This window comes from Triturus cristatus, chromosome 6 (genome assembly GCF_964204655.1).
Source record: "Triturus cristatus chromosome 6, aTriCri1.1, whole genome shotgun sequence".
Lineage (NCBI taxonomy): Eukaryota > Metazoa > Chordata > Amphibia > Caudata > Salamandridae > Triturus > Triturus cristatus.
This window is the reverse complement of record NC_140589.1, coordinates 214,601,198-214,618,402: the sequence shown is the minus strand read 5'-3', so window position 1 is coordinate 214,618,402 and position 17,205 is coordinate 214,601,198. Positions and strand designations below refer to the sequence as shown.

Genomic DNA, 17,205 nt, shown 5'->3' with positions numbered 1-17,205 from the left:
AGGCGACGCAACTGGCCCACGGAGGGCACCAGGGAATTATGAAAATGAAAGCCAGAATACGGGAAAAGGTCTCGTTCCCGGAGCTGGAAAACATGGTGGAAGAGTACGTCAAGCGATGCCCGCTATGCCAGTTGACTGGAAATCTAGAGAGACCTGCACCGGTAATCACCGAAGACGCATGCACCGTCCCGTGGTCACAAGTAAGCATAGACTTTGGAAGTTTCCCCGGAGGAAAACACATGCTGGTGTTAGTGGATGCCTTCTCGAAATACCCCATAGTAGAACCAGTGACGTCCACAGCCTTTGCCCAGATAGAGCCAGTCCTCGAGAGAGTGTTCGCCATGTTCGGGTTCCCACAGGAGATCTGTAGCGACAACGGGCCACCCTTTCAGGGAGCGGAGTTCACCACGTTCCTAAGACAGAGAGGAATACATCACAGGCAGATAACCCCCCAGTGGCCCCAAGCCAACGGCGATGTCGAACGCTTTATGCGCACACTGAACAAAGTGTTCCGCATCGCGGGGGTAGAGCAAGCGGACCCGGAAAAACGGCTACACAAATTCTTGCAGGAATATCGAAGCTCACCACACTGCCCCACCCAACGGAGCCCATGGGCACTGATGCTCCAGGGTCCACGGAGAGACTTACTCCCTACCTGCCCAGGGTGGTCGCCGCCCCCACTGGAGGCCGAGGACGTGCAAGCCAGAAGAGCCCGACGAAACCAACGGGCAAGCCTTCACCGCCGTGCCACGCCGAGGACACTCGGCACAGGAGCCACGGTCCTTCTGAAGGACTGCCGCCCTGGAGGGAAGTTCAAAACAAACTATGAACCGGGGCCCTGGACAGTCACCGCGAAGCGAGGAACTATGGTAACAGCCCAAAGAGGAGGAGAGGAGGTGTCCCGGAACGTGTCCTGGTTCAAAGAAGTGCCCCCAGGACACCCCGAGAGACTCCCGGAAGGGCCGACAGGGAGCACACCTACACCGACACCCGAAACCACCGAAGCCACCACGGTACTGGCACCCAACTCAGTCCCAGAGAGCGGACCTCCCACCAGTCCGCGACTGTGAAGTTCTCCACAAAGGTACAGCCTGAGGCCCAATCCGCGGCCCAGCCAGCGGCTGAAAGACTTTGCCTGCTGAAGAGATCCTGCGGCTGCCGGCGGAGTGCACGCAAGTACTACCCCCCCTGTGGGCTGAACTGTTTGAACTGTTTAAATGATTTGAGTTTGGGTTTGGTGTTTTCGCTGACTGATTTGGATAGGGATGTAACATCTGACGGTCTAGTAGTTAGCTAGACGTCACACACCTCATCTGCGGGCCAGGTGTGGCCTGTGGGGTATAATAAAAGGAGCCGCCTGCTCGGGGGCGCGGTCTCCGATCTGTACACGTTGTGTGGGCTGAGTGTGTCCGCCGCGCGGAGTAGTGCGGCCTACCAGAGTTATTCTCGCGGCCTGAGCACGGGCTGATTACAACACTGACGACGGAGTCGGCGTTTTTGCTGACAGTGTAACCGGAGACCCCAGCAGTGTAGTCAGGACCTAAACAAATAGCGTGAGAGGCCCTGTGCAATAGGGATAGCGCCAGCATTAAAAGGACCACATTATTCTGATCCTGCGCCTGTTTTCCTCGTGACCTTCCCCACGCCTGGGAAAAGGGGTCATTCCCACAAATACCTGAGTCTGAACTCGATCTAATGAACACTGGCCTAAGAAACTTCCAGAACCTGCAAGTATATTCCCTTTTTTTTCCTTTTACAAAGAACACTCAGAAAGTATTACACGGGAAAGCTCTTGGCATATGTGAACCTCCTATGTGTCTTACCTGAAATTTAGATAAAGATGCCTTTATTTAAAAAAAGGTGTGGTGTCCTTTTTGGTGCAATTTCACTGTGTTGGTGTGTGTGCGTGTAACACAAATACTTTACACATTGCCTCCTGAGTTAGGCCTTACCGCTCTGCGCCAAGCTACCAAAGGTTGGTCCTGGGTGCTATTGGACCTACGTTATTGGAATCGGTGGTCCCTACTTGGACTAGGGTGCATATCCCTGCCAATTAGAGACCCCGTTTCGAACACTATATATATCTTAACGCATTGGTAACAATAGGTCTTATGGACAATTGCTGGCAGCCGGACCTACAAATGTATATCCTCTTCATTAAATATATATAAACCTTTCAACAAGATTTCTCTAAAACAGCGACCTCTACATATGACACCTATCTAAGCTGTGTATCTTTGCCTTTTACATGAACAAAATTATTTTGAATGAACAAAAATTCATGCAACAGAGTAAACCTGTGGAACTGTGTTCCCTATGGAATGCTTACACCTCTTACAGCTACAATGGTGTGGATGTGTAGCAACTGCTGGCTCACAGTTTTTCACCAAAAATATGCTATTTAGGCGCACACCTTCAACAGAAAACTAGCTTTGGTGTGCTCTTGTTAGGTTACCTGCTACATACATTAACCAGTGTATTTGAGGCTGGGGCTGTTTTTATCATGCCTTAACACTGCTCTTGTGTGTGTTTGTGCAGATTGGTAGCGATAGGTTGATCACATGTGCTTGTAGTGCATCACAAATGGAGGGCCACGTTGTTTGGTTGATCCGCATTTGTAGTATATTTCTAGCCCCTTCTCGATAGTATTTGAAAGGCCTGTGGAAGTGAATAAAAGTAATCCTTCCACACCTGCACCCTTCCTTTTTTGAGGTGTGTCAGCACTGTGGCCTGACAACACGTCATTCATCTTCTGTCTGCAAGCAAGCCTTCACTGTACTATGGGAGAATTGACAACGGCATCAGCATTTGCAGCTCCATGATCTCCACTATTTGGATCCACTGCTGATGCCTCCCCCACCCCTTCTTCCTAGCACAGTGTGTAACTACCCTGTAAAGTCTGGGCCTTAATCTAACCGCATCAGGTTTGGAAAGAGCACAAGCACTTTAGCACCGGTTAGCAGTGGTAAAGTGCACAGAGTCCTAATGCCAATAAAAAAGAAATTCGGAATGCTGGAGGGGTGAAGGCAAACAGATTGGGAGAAGACCACACCAAGGATGACAGGTCACACATGGAACCTTTATCAATGCACCTCAATTATTGATACCCTTCCAGTACAAAATACTATCCTTAGACATGCTTCTAAACTTTTCCTACTTTGTATCTGTGTTGTACCGAGGAGCACACGTGCAATGTTTCAAAAGTCTGGAGACAAAATCTAAACTTTTCTCCTACTTTGCTATTTCCATAAGGAGGCGTATTTTTGGGTGCAAAGCCCTGTCTTCATGGGACTCAACCTTTGACGTAAAATCATGCAACGGTAGTTTAGTTTTACAGCTGTAGAGTCACATTTAAATGCTGCACATCAACTGGGATCTAATCAATCACCGAGAAAGTGATCTACATAAATTAACAGGAGATTGTGATTTCATTATGTTAATGTATTTGCTCACTGTAAGATCAATATAATGCGATTATTAAAAAAGAAATGAACAGAGATGGTGGTTTGGCGCCAAGATTAGAGTGTTAGCAGCGCACCCCATTAAACTCTAAAGCCAAATGTTGCAATCAAAGGGTAATTGGCACCAGAGTGAAAAGGCAATCAGGTTTCAGACCATGAATTATCTTGATTTTCTAGACTGAGCCCATCCCCTTGTCCATTTGTATTCTGACCTAAGCATTTGAGTGCAATGTCCTAATCAATGATTACAAAAATGTAATGCATAACTAACTGCAGGCTATCATCCACGTGATAAACTTTGTGAAACTTTATGGAACAGCCAACGTGGCAGCAGTAAAACCTGGTCTTACTCCACAGTAAAGTACATAAAACCATAATGGCATAGATTGTGCTTGAGGTCGCTGGAGTTCCTGGTTGCTCAAGCAGTATCAGCCTGTTGAGGCCACCCAATCCTCTACGTTCCTTAAGGGGTGTTTGACAAAGAGTCTCCCCTAACAGCCTAATAATGCTATGAGGCAGCAATTATTAGGGTCCGCCTTTAACCACTTTCTATACATGGAAATACATGGAATGCTCCCTTGCCAAGATCTACTATGGTTCTAACCCTGCACTGTGGGGCAGCTTAGGTGCCCAAGCGTCCTATTTATGAACAAGTCATCAACATCTCATTGGGACATGGGTTTTCAAGGTCTTAGCCAAGAAAGAAATTGTCTGATATCCGTCTTCCGGGGCAGTGATCAAAGTATGGATGTCGCTGACCACCTCATTCTTCTGCACCACTCGCTTGCTCTCTCTATAACCGCACCTTAGGGGGTTCTTACCAGATGACGTCTAAATACATAATAAGCTGCTCCGTGTAGAAAACATTGAGCTCACATGGCCATGGGCACCATTTGCAGCAAACAAAGTAGGAAAGAATGAAACATTGACTTATGGCAGGGGTGTCCATCAAAGGTCCAGGAGAGCTGGATCCAGGCCACGTTGCTAGGGCAACGACTTTGCAAAGGGCCTTCATGAAGATTAAATATACACAAATATAGTGTATGTGGGTATGTTGGAGGCAGGGCAGTGTTCCAGCCCCCTGGCCCTATGTTGGACGTACATCAGACATGCGACCACTGAGCTTCTGAGATCAACCTAACCACTGATTCTTGCTGCAATGGTCCAAACGCCTCCATAGGCTTCACTTGGTTTCAGTATGGAACAGTTCACAAGTTAGTGCCTCTTGGGGCTCAGTCCGCAGAGTCCATCTTCTCTTAATGTAGACAATTTCTGAAGACAGCTCACACTGAAGAGTGGTACAAGAAGGCGGTATTTTAACTTTCAAGCACAGCCAGAATCTGCTCAATAAGGTTTTAAATGTTACATTTTTAAAGTTTTCCATTTTTAAAAGGTTTCTAATGAATGTCAGTGCAATCACTTAATCAAAATGGCAATTATTGGGGGGCGTGGCTTGACGCCCATGGAGTCGGAGGTCCGTGAGTGAAGCTCTCCGGCGGATTCCGGAGCCGCCACGCTTCTAAACCGACTTGCGGCGATATAATGACGGAATTGTATCCATGAACACCGGCGGAAAAGGAAGTTATTTACGTCGCATTTCAAAAATTGCAGCAAGTCATTTTTTTTTTTAATAACTCTGTCTCTCGTCGGTCGCGTTTATCGCGGCCGCCATTTTGAAATGTACCGCAATCGCGTTTTTTCCTCAAATGGCACCTGTTTGCTTCATTATATGTCTCCTATTGCTCCCAGGACTATTTTACTATTTTACTCATGTTCTATGTCTACGTTCTCTATATTATACTGAGTTCTATGCTGCACAACGATTCTCTATATTTTCTGTATGCTCTGAAGTGCTGAGGTTTGGCAGCCATTTTGAGTGGTTTACTCAGGTCTCTCAGTAACTACATTGTTTTATTCGTTAAAGGGCGGACTAGGACTTTGTTCCCTTTGTCAATAGCTCCCTGCATTGGTTATCACACAGAACTGTGGCACAGTTTGGAATTTTAGGCACTCCAGGATAATTCAGTGTTGCTGATACTGCTGTTGATGACTACGTGATTCTTGTGTTTGAGCGGCCATTTTGCGATTTACACCACCTTTCCCCAGAGAGCACCTTTTTACACCGCATGGAAGTTCTTTGGAGGAAATTCATCTATTTACTTATTTTCTTTTATGGGCAGAATAAAACCGACCCGTCCTCCCTCTTCCACGCAGCATGTCTTCATATAAAATTCTAACATTTTTACAGAATTTGCCAAGTTAGAAAACTCTTTACAATCTACATTTCAGAGCCCTGAGACAACTATGGATCCTCCCTCCGGCGCTCCTGGGAAATCTATCTCTAAACGCCTTAAAAAAGATCCTCCCTCACCGCCTAAATCAACATCACCTGTTTCTATGGAGCTTTTACTTGAAGAGATAAGAGCCCTCCGACCCTTCATGGAAGAAAGTAACAATAAGTTGCAAACTCTCACAGATAATTGGTCTCAAATGGACATGAGGTTCTCCACGGTAGGGAACACTGTTGCATCCTTAAAAGAATCTTGCACCACAGTCTCTCAACTTAATTCCCAGGTATGTGCGCTTCAGAAGCAGGTTGAGGATCTTGAAAACCGTATTAGACGGAATAACCTACGCATTTACGGCCTGGGAGAGGGTCTTGAGGGATCGGACCCAATCGCCTTTTTCACATCTTTTCTTCCCAAGCTTCTTCATTTGCCTGATGGAACTGTCCTCAACATCCAAAGAGCTCATAGGTTGGGACGCCCTCCATCTCATGTTTCTCCTTCACAAAGACCAAGCGGAGTCATTCTATATTTTTTGGAGTACACTGATTTGCTGAAGGTTCTTTCTGCGACTAAAGCTTCTCCAAGACTTACATGGTCAGGTTCAGCTCTATTCTTTGCGCAGGACTACACTAAAGCTACTGCGAGCAGACGCAAAGCCTTCCTGGGCATGAGAGCTGATTTGCGTTCAATGGGAGCTCGTTACGGCCTTTTTCATCCTTGCCTTTTTAAGGTTACGTATAATAATAGAACTATGACCTATGAAGACCCGGCAAGGCTACAAAGCTTCATTAATTCTTGCAGAATTACTGATATAGACCTCTCCGGACCCTCGACCTCCTCTATCACATGATAACAATTTTATTTTCACAGGTTCATCAGTCTCTGTTGTTTCTCTCCTGATTTTCTGATCTTTGAGACTAGATTCTACATAGATCTTTCTTTCGTCATACTTGTTGCTTTTATAGAGTTCTGTTTTTCGCCTAAATTTGTTCAGCTTCCCCGATGTTGTCTTTGTTAAATATTTGATTAACTGTCTGTTTAAATCTTTTTTTTCTCATTTAACTTGAATTCTTTTATTGGTCGCCTTCACAGATTTTGCATTCCCTTATAGTGGTGTCTTCGTGATCCTCCGTTTGGCTGCTCCCGGACCTGTGGTCCTCTCCAAGTGGTTTCATCCCCGTCTCTCGTGTATTTTTGAGTCTTTCTTTCGTAAGTATGTTACCTTTTTGTCTTATCGTCGATTTGTTGGTTGTAGTCTTTTATGTTTTTTGTTTTCCTATATGGATTTGCATTTTTGCCTCTAATGGTGTCTTTGATTTCTCCTTTCCATTTTATTTCTTTACTCTTGTTGATATTATGGTCATCATATTTGATATCTCTCTTAATTTTATGGTCTCTTATTGCTTATCTACTTGGTTTTTTCCTTTCTTTTTATCCACCTTTCTTTCTTGCTCTCTTTTCGGATCTCCTGACATCTTTACCTTATTTTACTCCTTTATCACATCTATTTTACTCACTTTCTTATCCTATTCTCATATTTTTCATAGACATCTACATGAGTTGGATTTGCATTTGACAATTTTAGTTCACTTTCTATATTACTAATGTCATTAAAGTTGATTTCATGGAACGTTAAGGGTTTACACTCTCCCATTAAGAGGCAGAGAGTTTTGACTCACTTGGCTAAATTGAACGCTGATATTGTTTTTTTACAGGAAACTCATCTTACGGCCCCAGAGTCATTAAGGTTAAAAAGAGGATGGGTAGGGGAGACTTTCTCTTCCCCAGGGGACGGGAGACGAAATGGAGTAATAATACTATGTCATAAATCACTCCCGCTTTCACTTATATCCCAAGAGTCTGATACGGATGGTAGATGGGTGAATGTCAAATTATCCTTGAGGGAAGTTCCTGTCTCTCTTTTAAATAGTTATGCCCCTACAGGCGGTGTTCCCTCCTTTTGGCCAACTTTGGCTAAACAAATTACGCAATGTATGCAAGATAATTTTATTTTAGCTGGTGATTGCAATCAAATTTTTGATCCGTTTTTTGATAGGAACTCAAAAATCTCCTTCGTACCTAACAAATCACACAAGTCTTTTGTGCAGGCTATCTCTCAACATAAACTTCTGGATGCCTGGCGTTTGTGTAATCCGACTACCAGAGAGCACACTTTTTATTCCTCTTCCCACCACACTCAATCAAGAATTGACTATATATTTGTCTCACACAATATCTCTCAAACTCTTACACACGCTGAAATCGGCCCTATTTTATTATCGGATCATGCCCCAGTTTCAATTGGCCTAGACATTCTTCCTCCGATTACTGGTCCTAGAAGGTGGCGTTTTAACAATGCCCTTCTCTTAGATCCGAAATTTACCGCCTCCTTTACTACATTTTCTAATGAGTTCGTTGAATTAAACCAAACCCTTTCTATGCCACAAGCCACGATAAGGGATGCATTTAAGGCCTCAGCAAGGGATTTCATAATTAGATTTGTGGCCTCGAAACGGAAAATCTTCCGTAAGTTCACGAAAGATCTCCTTCAGGACATTAAGCGTTTGGAACATACTTATTATACCTCACCTTCGAAAGATTGTCTTACAGCCCTCATAAATGCCAAATTACAATTCAATAAAAAGTCAACGGAAGATGCCTATTTAAATTTGTTAAAATCCAGTGCGAAATTTTATGGGGGTAAGAATAAAGCTGGGAAAATACTATCCAACTATTTAAAAGTTAAACACAATAAATTAAATATCGAATCTATTTACGATGGTCAATCAGTCTTAAAATTCAAGGATGCCGAAATTCTGAATGAGTTTTCCCTTTTTTACAAATCATTATATACTTCTGAATCACAACCTTCTCTGGCATCCCTTTCTACTTTTTTTTTCCAACATACAGAAACCCTCACATAGCACACCTGATCTTTCCTCCTTAGAGCTTGATTTAACTCATCAAGAATTACTAACAGCTCTGCAGCGTCTTAAAAAAACAAAGCCCCGGGACCAGACGGTTTTACTGTAGAATTTTACCAACATTTCTTTAAACTTTTAATGCCTATACTACACTCCCTACTTACTTCTTTCACCACGTTGGGTAGCTCCTCTGGCTCCTTCTCTGAAGCACATATATGCCTCATCCCTAAACCGGGCAGAGACTCCAAATATTGTGAGAACTATAGGCCCATATCCTTGGTCAATATTGACTATAAAATTCTCGCTACAGCGCTGGCCATTCGATTAGACTCCTACTTACCTTATCTATTAGGAAAAGAGCAATCTGGATTTGTTATGGGTAGATTTATTACTGATGATACAAGGCTCCTTTTTAATGTACTATCTAAGTCCCCTCGTCTAAATTACTCTCTAGCGGCGATAGCATTAGATGCCGAAAAGGCGTTTGATAGAGTTGAGTGGACTTACTTGTTCCACACGCTACATTGGTTTGGCTTTGGTCCTAAATTTATATCCCTATTCTCTCTCCTCTATTTTAATCCCCGGGCGGCGGTCTACGCCAATGGCTTAGTCTCCACATTTTTCGATTTACAGAGAGGTGTGCGCCAAGGTTGTCCTCTTTCCCCTTTCCTTTTTAACCTGGCACTGAAGCCTTTCCTTTCGAAATTACGTCAGAACCCAAATTTACACGGCTTTATAACTCCCAATTCCCATGTCAAACTTGCGGCTTATGCCGATGACATTCTGCTTTTTATGTCAAAACCTAGCGACTCAATTCCTGCCTTTTTGGCAGAGGTACACGCTTATTCTCTTATTTCTGGATACAAATTGAACGAAGACAAATGTGAAATCCTACCCTTAAATAAATTCACGTTTAAATCGGATTTTAGTGCTTCTAACTTTACCTGGAGCCCTAATCATATTAAATACTTAGGTCTTCATGTCACTTCTTCAATTTCGGACACAGTAGCTTTATGTATAAATAAATGCATACAACAACTTTCGGATCTAATTACTAAATGGCATCCTCTCTATCTATCATGGTGGGGCCGCCTTGACACTATAAAAATGATGCTGTCACCCATAATACTTTATACTATCTCTAATCTCCCAGTATCTATCCCCATCAAATTCTTTAAGAAGATTAACTCAACCCTCTCTTCTTTCTTATGGAATACAAAGAAATCCCGAATGTCACTACTTAAATTGGCACGACCTAAAGTAGAAGGGGGGGTCAATTTTCCTGATTTCCAGTCATATCACAAAGCATTTCTTTTACGTCAGGCCTCACTTTGGTTGCTAAGTCCCACGGATGATTGTCCTCTATGGACTACAATCGAGCGTCTTTTTTTATCCCCCTTCTCTTTTTCTGAATACCTTTCTTTCTCACGCAAGCCGCAGGTTGTATCCACTCCCATAATCAAACTGACCTCCAAACTCCTGGAAACTACACTTGCTTCCACACCTAATACCATTCATTCCTTCCTTAATTCGACAATTTGGCATAACAAATCTCTGACTATTCATAATAGGCCATTCTATTGGAAAAGTTGGCGACAGAAGGGCTTAATATGGATTCTTCAGTTATTTTCTAACTCAGATTTCTTGTCCTTTCCTTCACTCAGACAATTGTTTAGTCTTACCAGAGCATTCAATTGTTGTTTTATTATCCAACCTGGAGGATGTTGTTGTTGTTTCTTTTTGACACATCACTGGATAGTTTTTAAAAATAAGATTATGATACCAGAGCATTCAATTGTTGTTTTATTATCCAACCTGGAGGATGTTGTTGTTGTTTCTTTTCGTGAATTTTATAAAAAAATGTCCTAGCGGCTAGTGATTTAATACTATTTTAACAGTTTTTAAATTATATTTATTAATTGTATTTTTAACTTTCTAAAATTTCCGCCCAGGCGAAATGTGTTTGACAAAGAATTATGAAATTAGACATTGATTACTCGGAAGCAACGGATATATATGAATAGGTTAGCTACTTAACCCCTTTTCCCTTTTCGTCTTTGAGTTAGCAATTGTTAAAATGTAAGAAATGTTTTTATTGTTCTTTTATGATGCTAATGCGTCGAAATAAAGATTCAAATGAAATGAAAAGTTTAGTCTACCGCATACGTTCATTCATAAATATAATTCACTTAAAAAAGTAGTGATGGACAAATATACACAGATCTCTGCCACTCTTACTGTTTCCACCACATCTGAACCTTCCTTACATCTTCACGCTTTGCTAAAAACCATTCCTAAAGCCTCCGTCATTTACAGTTACTTGCGAAATATAGGCAGCCCTAGGCAGAAATCCAAAACAGAAGAGGCTTGGGAAAAAGATTTAGTACAGTCCTGGCCAGTTTCTTTATGGAATAAAATATGGATTAAGATACGTAAATCCTCTAGAGCAGCTAACACAGTACAAACGTTATTCTTTGTTTATAATAGACTGTTACTCACTCCAAATGTCTTAGGCAAAAGATTTACGAATACACCTGATACTTGTTGGACGTGTTCTTCTCCAAACGCAGACTTGTTACATATGTTATTCCTCTGCCCAGCTGCACATAATTTTTGGAAGCAGGTATGGTCCCAAATTAATTTAATTTTTGAAACTGATATTTCTTTCTCTATTATCCATGTTTTCTTAGGTAGTCTTTCATTATGTTGGGAGAAAGTTTCATTTAATGTCAAAATTATTGATTTATTGCTTGCGGTGGCTTTCCAGCAAATTACGGTTAACTGGAAAGACTTCACAAAAATCTCTTATAAAGCATGGTGGTATGCTGTTTGCCATAATCACAGATTAGATACCTCTTTTGTTTATCCTTTAAATTTGGCACCGAAACGTTTGGAATTATGGTCTCCTGTTACATTGTATTTAGATGAATGTTCCAGACGTCATTCCTATCTGAAACCATCCCAGCAAGAAGTCCTTAAACCCCCCTGATCCCCTTATGCGTTCCTAGCTTATTTGCTGTTACATGTCTTCTTGTTTTTTACGCTGCTCCATGTATTGTGTTATGCTTTCCATGCTTGCAATTGTTAATCCAATTCATTTGTTTTTTTTCTTTTTTGTTGTTGCTTTTTTTTTTCTATTGTAATATATTATATTGCGTTGATTTAACCTGAAAACTGAGAACAAAATATTGACACCTTTGTCTTTTACCAATAAAGTTTCCTTTTGAACTTAAAAAAAAATGGCAATTATTGAGGCAATAAAAGAACTCAGTTTTGGGGGTCGTGCACACTTTTCATTTTGCCTCCAAAAAGCACTCCCTTTTGTTGAATATAGTTTTTAAGAACATCAATTTCCAGGAAGCAGAAAGAATGTTCACCTTACCCAGACTGTCGGTCAGGATGTACGGGATGGGGAAAGTCCATCTGTAGCTCTCGTTCCTCAGACCATTGCGCTCAGGCTGTTCAAGGGAAGAGAGAAGTTACCAAACCACGGCCAATGAAGTCAAACACTCCAGTTTTAGAAGCGTCAACGGTACTTACTGGCATTACGATATCCCCTTGAAACAGACGCTGTCCGTAGGCTGTAACATAAAAATAGAAATGGCTGTAAAACATCCGGCATTATGTATTAAAAACAATGAAACCCTATCTGCTCCAAGATGACATGCCCTGGTGTTTCTAATATCAGCCATCAGGTTTGTCTCTGTGGTACATCTCTGCTTTTATAATTGTTTTATCTCTACACACCTACGCTTCACAGTTAAAGTCTGTTACACTGTTTTGTTTGGTAGAAACAGGGAGGCCTAAAGAGGTGGCTAACATTTTAGTCTTGCTTCTAAAGAACTCCAGTCCCTTCTCTTTTTGGAGGAAGAACCTCTGTGGGAGTGCTTTATTTGAGCCGGTGCTTTCTTGTGCTCGGCACAGGCACTTAATTGTCAACTCCTGTACTTATGACAGCAGCCACATGGTGGCACTGTTTGTGTTCTTTAGAGATGAGCAGAACAACAGTTATTTACCAATTCAATATACAAAAAAAAAATGAATACCTGCCGACCAAGCCATTCTTATAGTTTTTAGGGCCTCAAATAGTCTGAATTGTCACACTTACACACAAGTACTGCATTGGCTGCGCTGGCACACGCAGTGGGTGGTGTAAGCTGAAGTAGCCTCCTGACAAGGCCCTGGCACACACTTCTTTATTTTTACAAATTAAGTATTGCTCCCAGGCCAGGGCTGGACTGGCCGTATTGGGCACCATGCATTTCCTCGGTGGGCCACCATGGTGGGGGTCGGTTGTGGGCCACTGGGGGGCTGTTTTTGTTAAAGGGCCGTTTTTGCAGCATAACTGCAACATCAGCCCCTATAACAAAATCGGCTGAAACCGGCCCTGGCAAACAGCTCGGCTGCACCCCCAACCCCCTGGGGGGCCAGTCGAGCACTTTGCCACGCCGGATCTGGTTCCCAGACCGGCCCGGTCTCTAGCAGCCTATTCTGAAAACTGTTCAGTAGCAAATGATTTTTTGGCAATGAAACAGTTGTTAGTTTTTGGTGTAACCCTTGAACTGAATGCTCAAGGTAGGTTACTGTACTAGTACTTCCGTTTCTAAGGAAAAGGAAGAGAGAACTGGAACTTCCTTCAGACTTAGTCATTAAATTAATAAATATAATGCATGGCCTATATAAAAGGCACCTCGATTTCCTTTTACCGCTGAGTTGTGTCATCTGTAGTTGTGGTGCCACACATTAACTATTACCAGTTGTACTCACCTCTTATTACTTTATATCTCTGTTTACATCTGACCTGAGAGACCTACATTGGCTCCCGATCAACAAAAGAATTACCTTCAAGCCCCTCACGCACGCCTACACAGCCATCCACAACGATAGACCTGCATAGCTCACCCACCAGACATCTCCGCTCCTCCCAACTGGCCCTGGCCACCATCCCACGGATCCGCAAGACCCCAGCTGGAGGAAGATCCTTCTCCTACCTCGCTGCGAAGCCCTGGAACTCCCTGCCTCTGCACCTCAGGCAATCACCGTCAATGCCTCCATGCAGGAAGGACCTGGCTCTTTGACTGAACCGCAGATCCCCCTCACCCTTCAGCGCCTTGAGACCCTAACGTGTGAGTAGTCGTGCTTTAGAAGATTCCTGATTGATTAATTAATTGACATCTTGAGAACTGAAACCATGAGAACACTGAGGACATAAGCCATTGAAAGCGATTCTCGAAAACTGACAAATTTACAATCCCTCTGGGTGCAAATATTTTACAGTAAAAGGTCAAACAATCCCAGTGACAGCAGTGTCAGTCTGTCAAGCCAGTGGCTGTGATTACAGTAGCTCATTTTCCACAGGTTGTTCGTGTGTAAAACGCTTCTGTTCTGAGGCTTGAATGCGCAAAATGCACATTTTTGTTGTTTTTGTTTCTGAGCATCCTGCAGAATGCGCGCCGTGTGCAAGAGGCTTATAGATTTTTTTTTGTGAATGAGAAAGAAGGTACAGCTTGCGGTTAGGCGCACATTTCCACATGGAGTCTTTTGCTCCAAATACATCTTGCAAATCATGCATTTCACTAGAAAGCAGATAGTGCTGGGGATGGAAAAAAATCTATTCTTGAAATCCCGAAATGGAGGCTGGGAAAGGAACTGACGTTATGGAAAGAAGGGCAGAGTAATGAGGGTGGGGTCAGTAAAAACCTATGCTATGTCGGTAAAAACGCACTATTGTGCAAACTCTGATGTGGTTAGGACACGTGCTGCAGCCGTATCTCCCCAAAACCCGAGTATTGCCCTGTGAGACAGCTGAGGTGGTTAATGTCATTGCTACAGAGATCTTTGTGCAATCTGCTCGTCGCAAGTTTGACTCGTCATAAACAGTTTACAGAGTAAATATGGCGTCGCATGGCGCTGAGGGTAGCCGGAAGTTAACATTCCATCCTAGTCGGGCAGCTCAGAGTAATAACGCGCATGCTACAAAGGTCACTGTACAATCTCCAGATCACAGTGGCAATCCTGACGAAAAAGCTTGGTGAATTCTGCAGCTGTTTTTAACATCTACATATAACCTGCAAGGCAAAGATTTAAATCCTTTCTGGTTTAACGCAAGCGTTTCTACTTCCGAGGTTGATCAACAGTGCCACTGGCTTAGGCTGTAATTAGCAACTACTCATACATAATAGAGACGTACCGGTGCGTTGCCTCTTTAATTGGTAATTTCATATGCTGAAAGAGAACGCCGCAGTGTGAAATGCATAATCAAATATTATATAATGGAAAAGACTGAATGTAACTAATGCGCAGTAATTACCAGGAATAGCAAGAAATGCATGCATTTGTTATTTCTTGCGCTGCCATAGAACGGGAACTGCCAGTTCTGGCAGCTGTGTCTATGCCAGGACCATGCCCTGAGCCCAGTGGCAGTGAAGCATCTCACCCGAGTGCCCGTGCAGTGTTAAGTGCCTGGCACTTCTTTCTGCGTGTATGTACTCTGCAATGCAAGGACACCAGCAGGCATGGAGGTATGAGGATGCACGTTATCCCCACAGTCCCCAATGCTGTACATGACTCGTGTCAAGAATTCCTTTTGTTCGCATTTTCTCCTGATGGGAGGTAGAGGATGTGGCGTAAAGGTCAGAGCTGCCGACCTTGGAGCTGGGGAACCAGGTTCAAATCTCGGCGTCGGCTCAACATCCTGTGAATCTAGGCAAATAACTGAATCTCCCCGTGCCTACCATAAATGAATGTGTAAAGCCCTCCAATACCTTCGGGTTGAGTTGGCGCTATATAAAACTGCAAAAGTAAAAACATAAAAGATACAGCAAAGTCCCCGGACTCAGCAGCCAATCAGGGGAACTTCGCAAACTGACCAAGCGAATAATGAACAGGAAAAACTTGCTTTGAGATGCTGTTCGGTGTTTAGGACAGCCAAGGAAAAGAACGTCCATTGAATGTACATCATATATAATCAATAGTAGATCAGTGTTTAACTAGCACTTATATATGTATATACCACAGTAGAACCTATGTTATTGGCCCCTAATGAAACTTACCGCTATTTATTTCAGGGATATCTTCTCGTAATTCACCCGCATCTACTTCATGTTCTTAATAAAATAGAAAAAGAGAATTAATATCGCGTTTAATAGAAATAAATGACGAGGAACAGGGGGTGTCGATCACTCGCTGCTTACCGTTTAATGTGGGGTGTCGTTTAACCTGAAACAAAGAAAATATATGTTTTAATAGTTTGAATTATTAATACAATATTACTCATGCCAAAACATCAACGTAGAAATGCTTACCGAAAATGCTTCAGAGTTTACAAATATTAACATTAGAAAAATGTATGGCAAAAACCCAGACGAGACCATGGCTGCTGCAGGGACAGAACCGCAGGGCTCTGTGGTTGCATGTCTTTTTATATGTATACTTTAAACTTTGGACTGTTTTCCAGAATGAGGCCAATAAACGGAGACACGTTATTATCTGCAATTTGACAAGGAAAAGGATTGTCAGACTGCAGAGGCAGCGCCTTATCAGTATCCCAAGTCCATTGCTTATGAAACCAGCAGCCGTAGCCAGTGTGACACAGGCCCAAGGGCAAGGAAGTGGACCCCCTGGCGCTGCTTCAATCGTAAAATACAGTAATAATCAGAGTTGAGTGGGCCCTCAGGCCTCTGGGCCCTGGTGGCACTGTACCTGCTGCACCAATGGAAGCCACGCCCCTGTGTAAAACATTCCTGACGGCTCTAGATGATACCAAGTTGTCCGAATTCTGACAGATCGTTCAGCAGTACATGTACCCCAAACACATTCTTTGGACCTTACGCCCTTATATTTGTTAAAGGGCTGCTGTTTAGAAATTAATTTTAAATATTTTGCAAGATTGGAAATGAAGGAAGACGCATTAGTATCACTTCCTTTTCTGTTCCTCAAAGTCCTACTTCGCATGGTTGATTCAATATCCTAAAAACAGAACAGTGCTGTCCCTTTAAAATTCACAATATATTTAGCTCCTCCTCCTCCTCCCCTTTGACCTGACTGTCATACCCCTCCTGCTGGGACCTTGTAAGGCAGCTCCTGGTTCTGCCTTGTCCTGAAGGTCCAACTTTTGTCAATATCCCAAGATTGAGCCTGTGCTCGAGCCTTCTTTTGTCTTAAAAGAAGATCTAAGCAAGTCAGTGATTGTATCTCAGACTAAAGGGCATATTTACGAGAGCCGTGCGTCATGCTTACACCACGCAAAATGGTACATGACCGACACAAAGCCCCAAGTCATACTTATGAAGCCACACAAAGCCACCTTGAGTGTCTTTGAATGGCTTCACAAATATGGATCAATGCAACGCAGCACAAAACGCTGCGTTGCCTTACTCTGCGCAAGGCAGATGTTCCATGGGCCTTTGCAGTGGATGGTCCCACGCAACTCACATGGTTTTGACACATTCCAAGATTTACAAGGACTTGTAAACCTAGGAATGAGTCAAAATCTTACGTCTCCTCAGGTGAGGCATAACTAGGAGAAATACC

At 43.0% G+C, this 17,205-nt stretch overlaps 1 protein-coding gene across 1 annotated transcript in view; it reads right to left on the bottom strand.

Annotated features, from left to right (window-relative positions):
• The window catches only part of MEP1A (meprin A subunit alpha), an 89,070-nt gene extending 72,887 nt beyond the window's left edge, over nucleotides 1-16,183 (bottom strand). The window contains exons 1-5 of the mRNA XM_085610563.1: nucleotides 15,978-16,183; nucleotides 15,867-15,891; nucleotides 15,726-15,779; nucleotides 12,214-12,254; nucleotides 12,056-12,131 (exon numbers count right to left, since the gene is read on the bottom strand). Coding sequence (XP_085466689.1) covers nucleotides 12,056-12,131; nucleotides 12,214-12,254; nucleotides 15,726-15,779; nucleotides 15,867-15,891; nucleotides 15,978-16,046 — 265 coding nt within the window. The 5' untranslated portion in view covers nucleotides 16,047-16,183. The remainder of the gene's footprint in view (nucleotides 1-12,055; nucleotides 12,132-12,213; nucleotides 12,255-15,725; nucleotides 15,780-15,866; nucleotides 15,892-15,977) is intronic.
• Nucleotides 16,184-17,205: the final 1,022 nt, after the last annotated feature.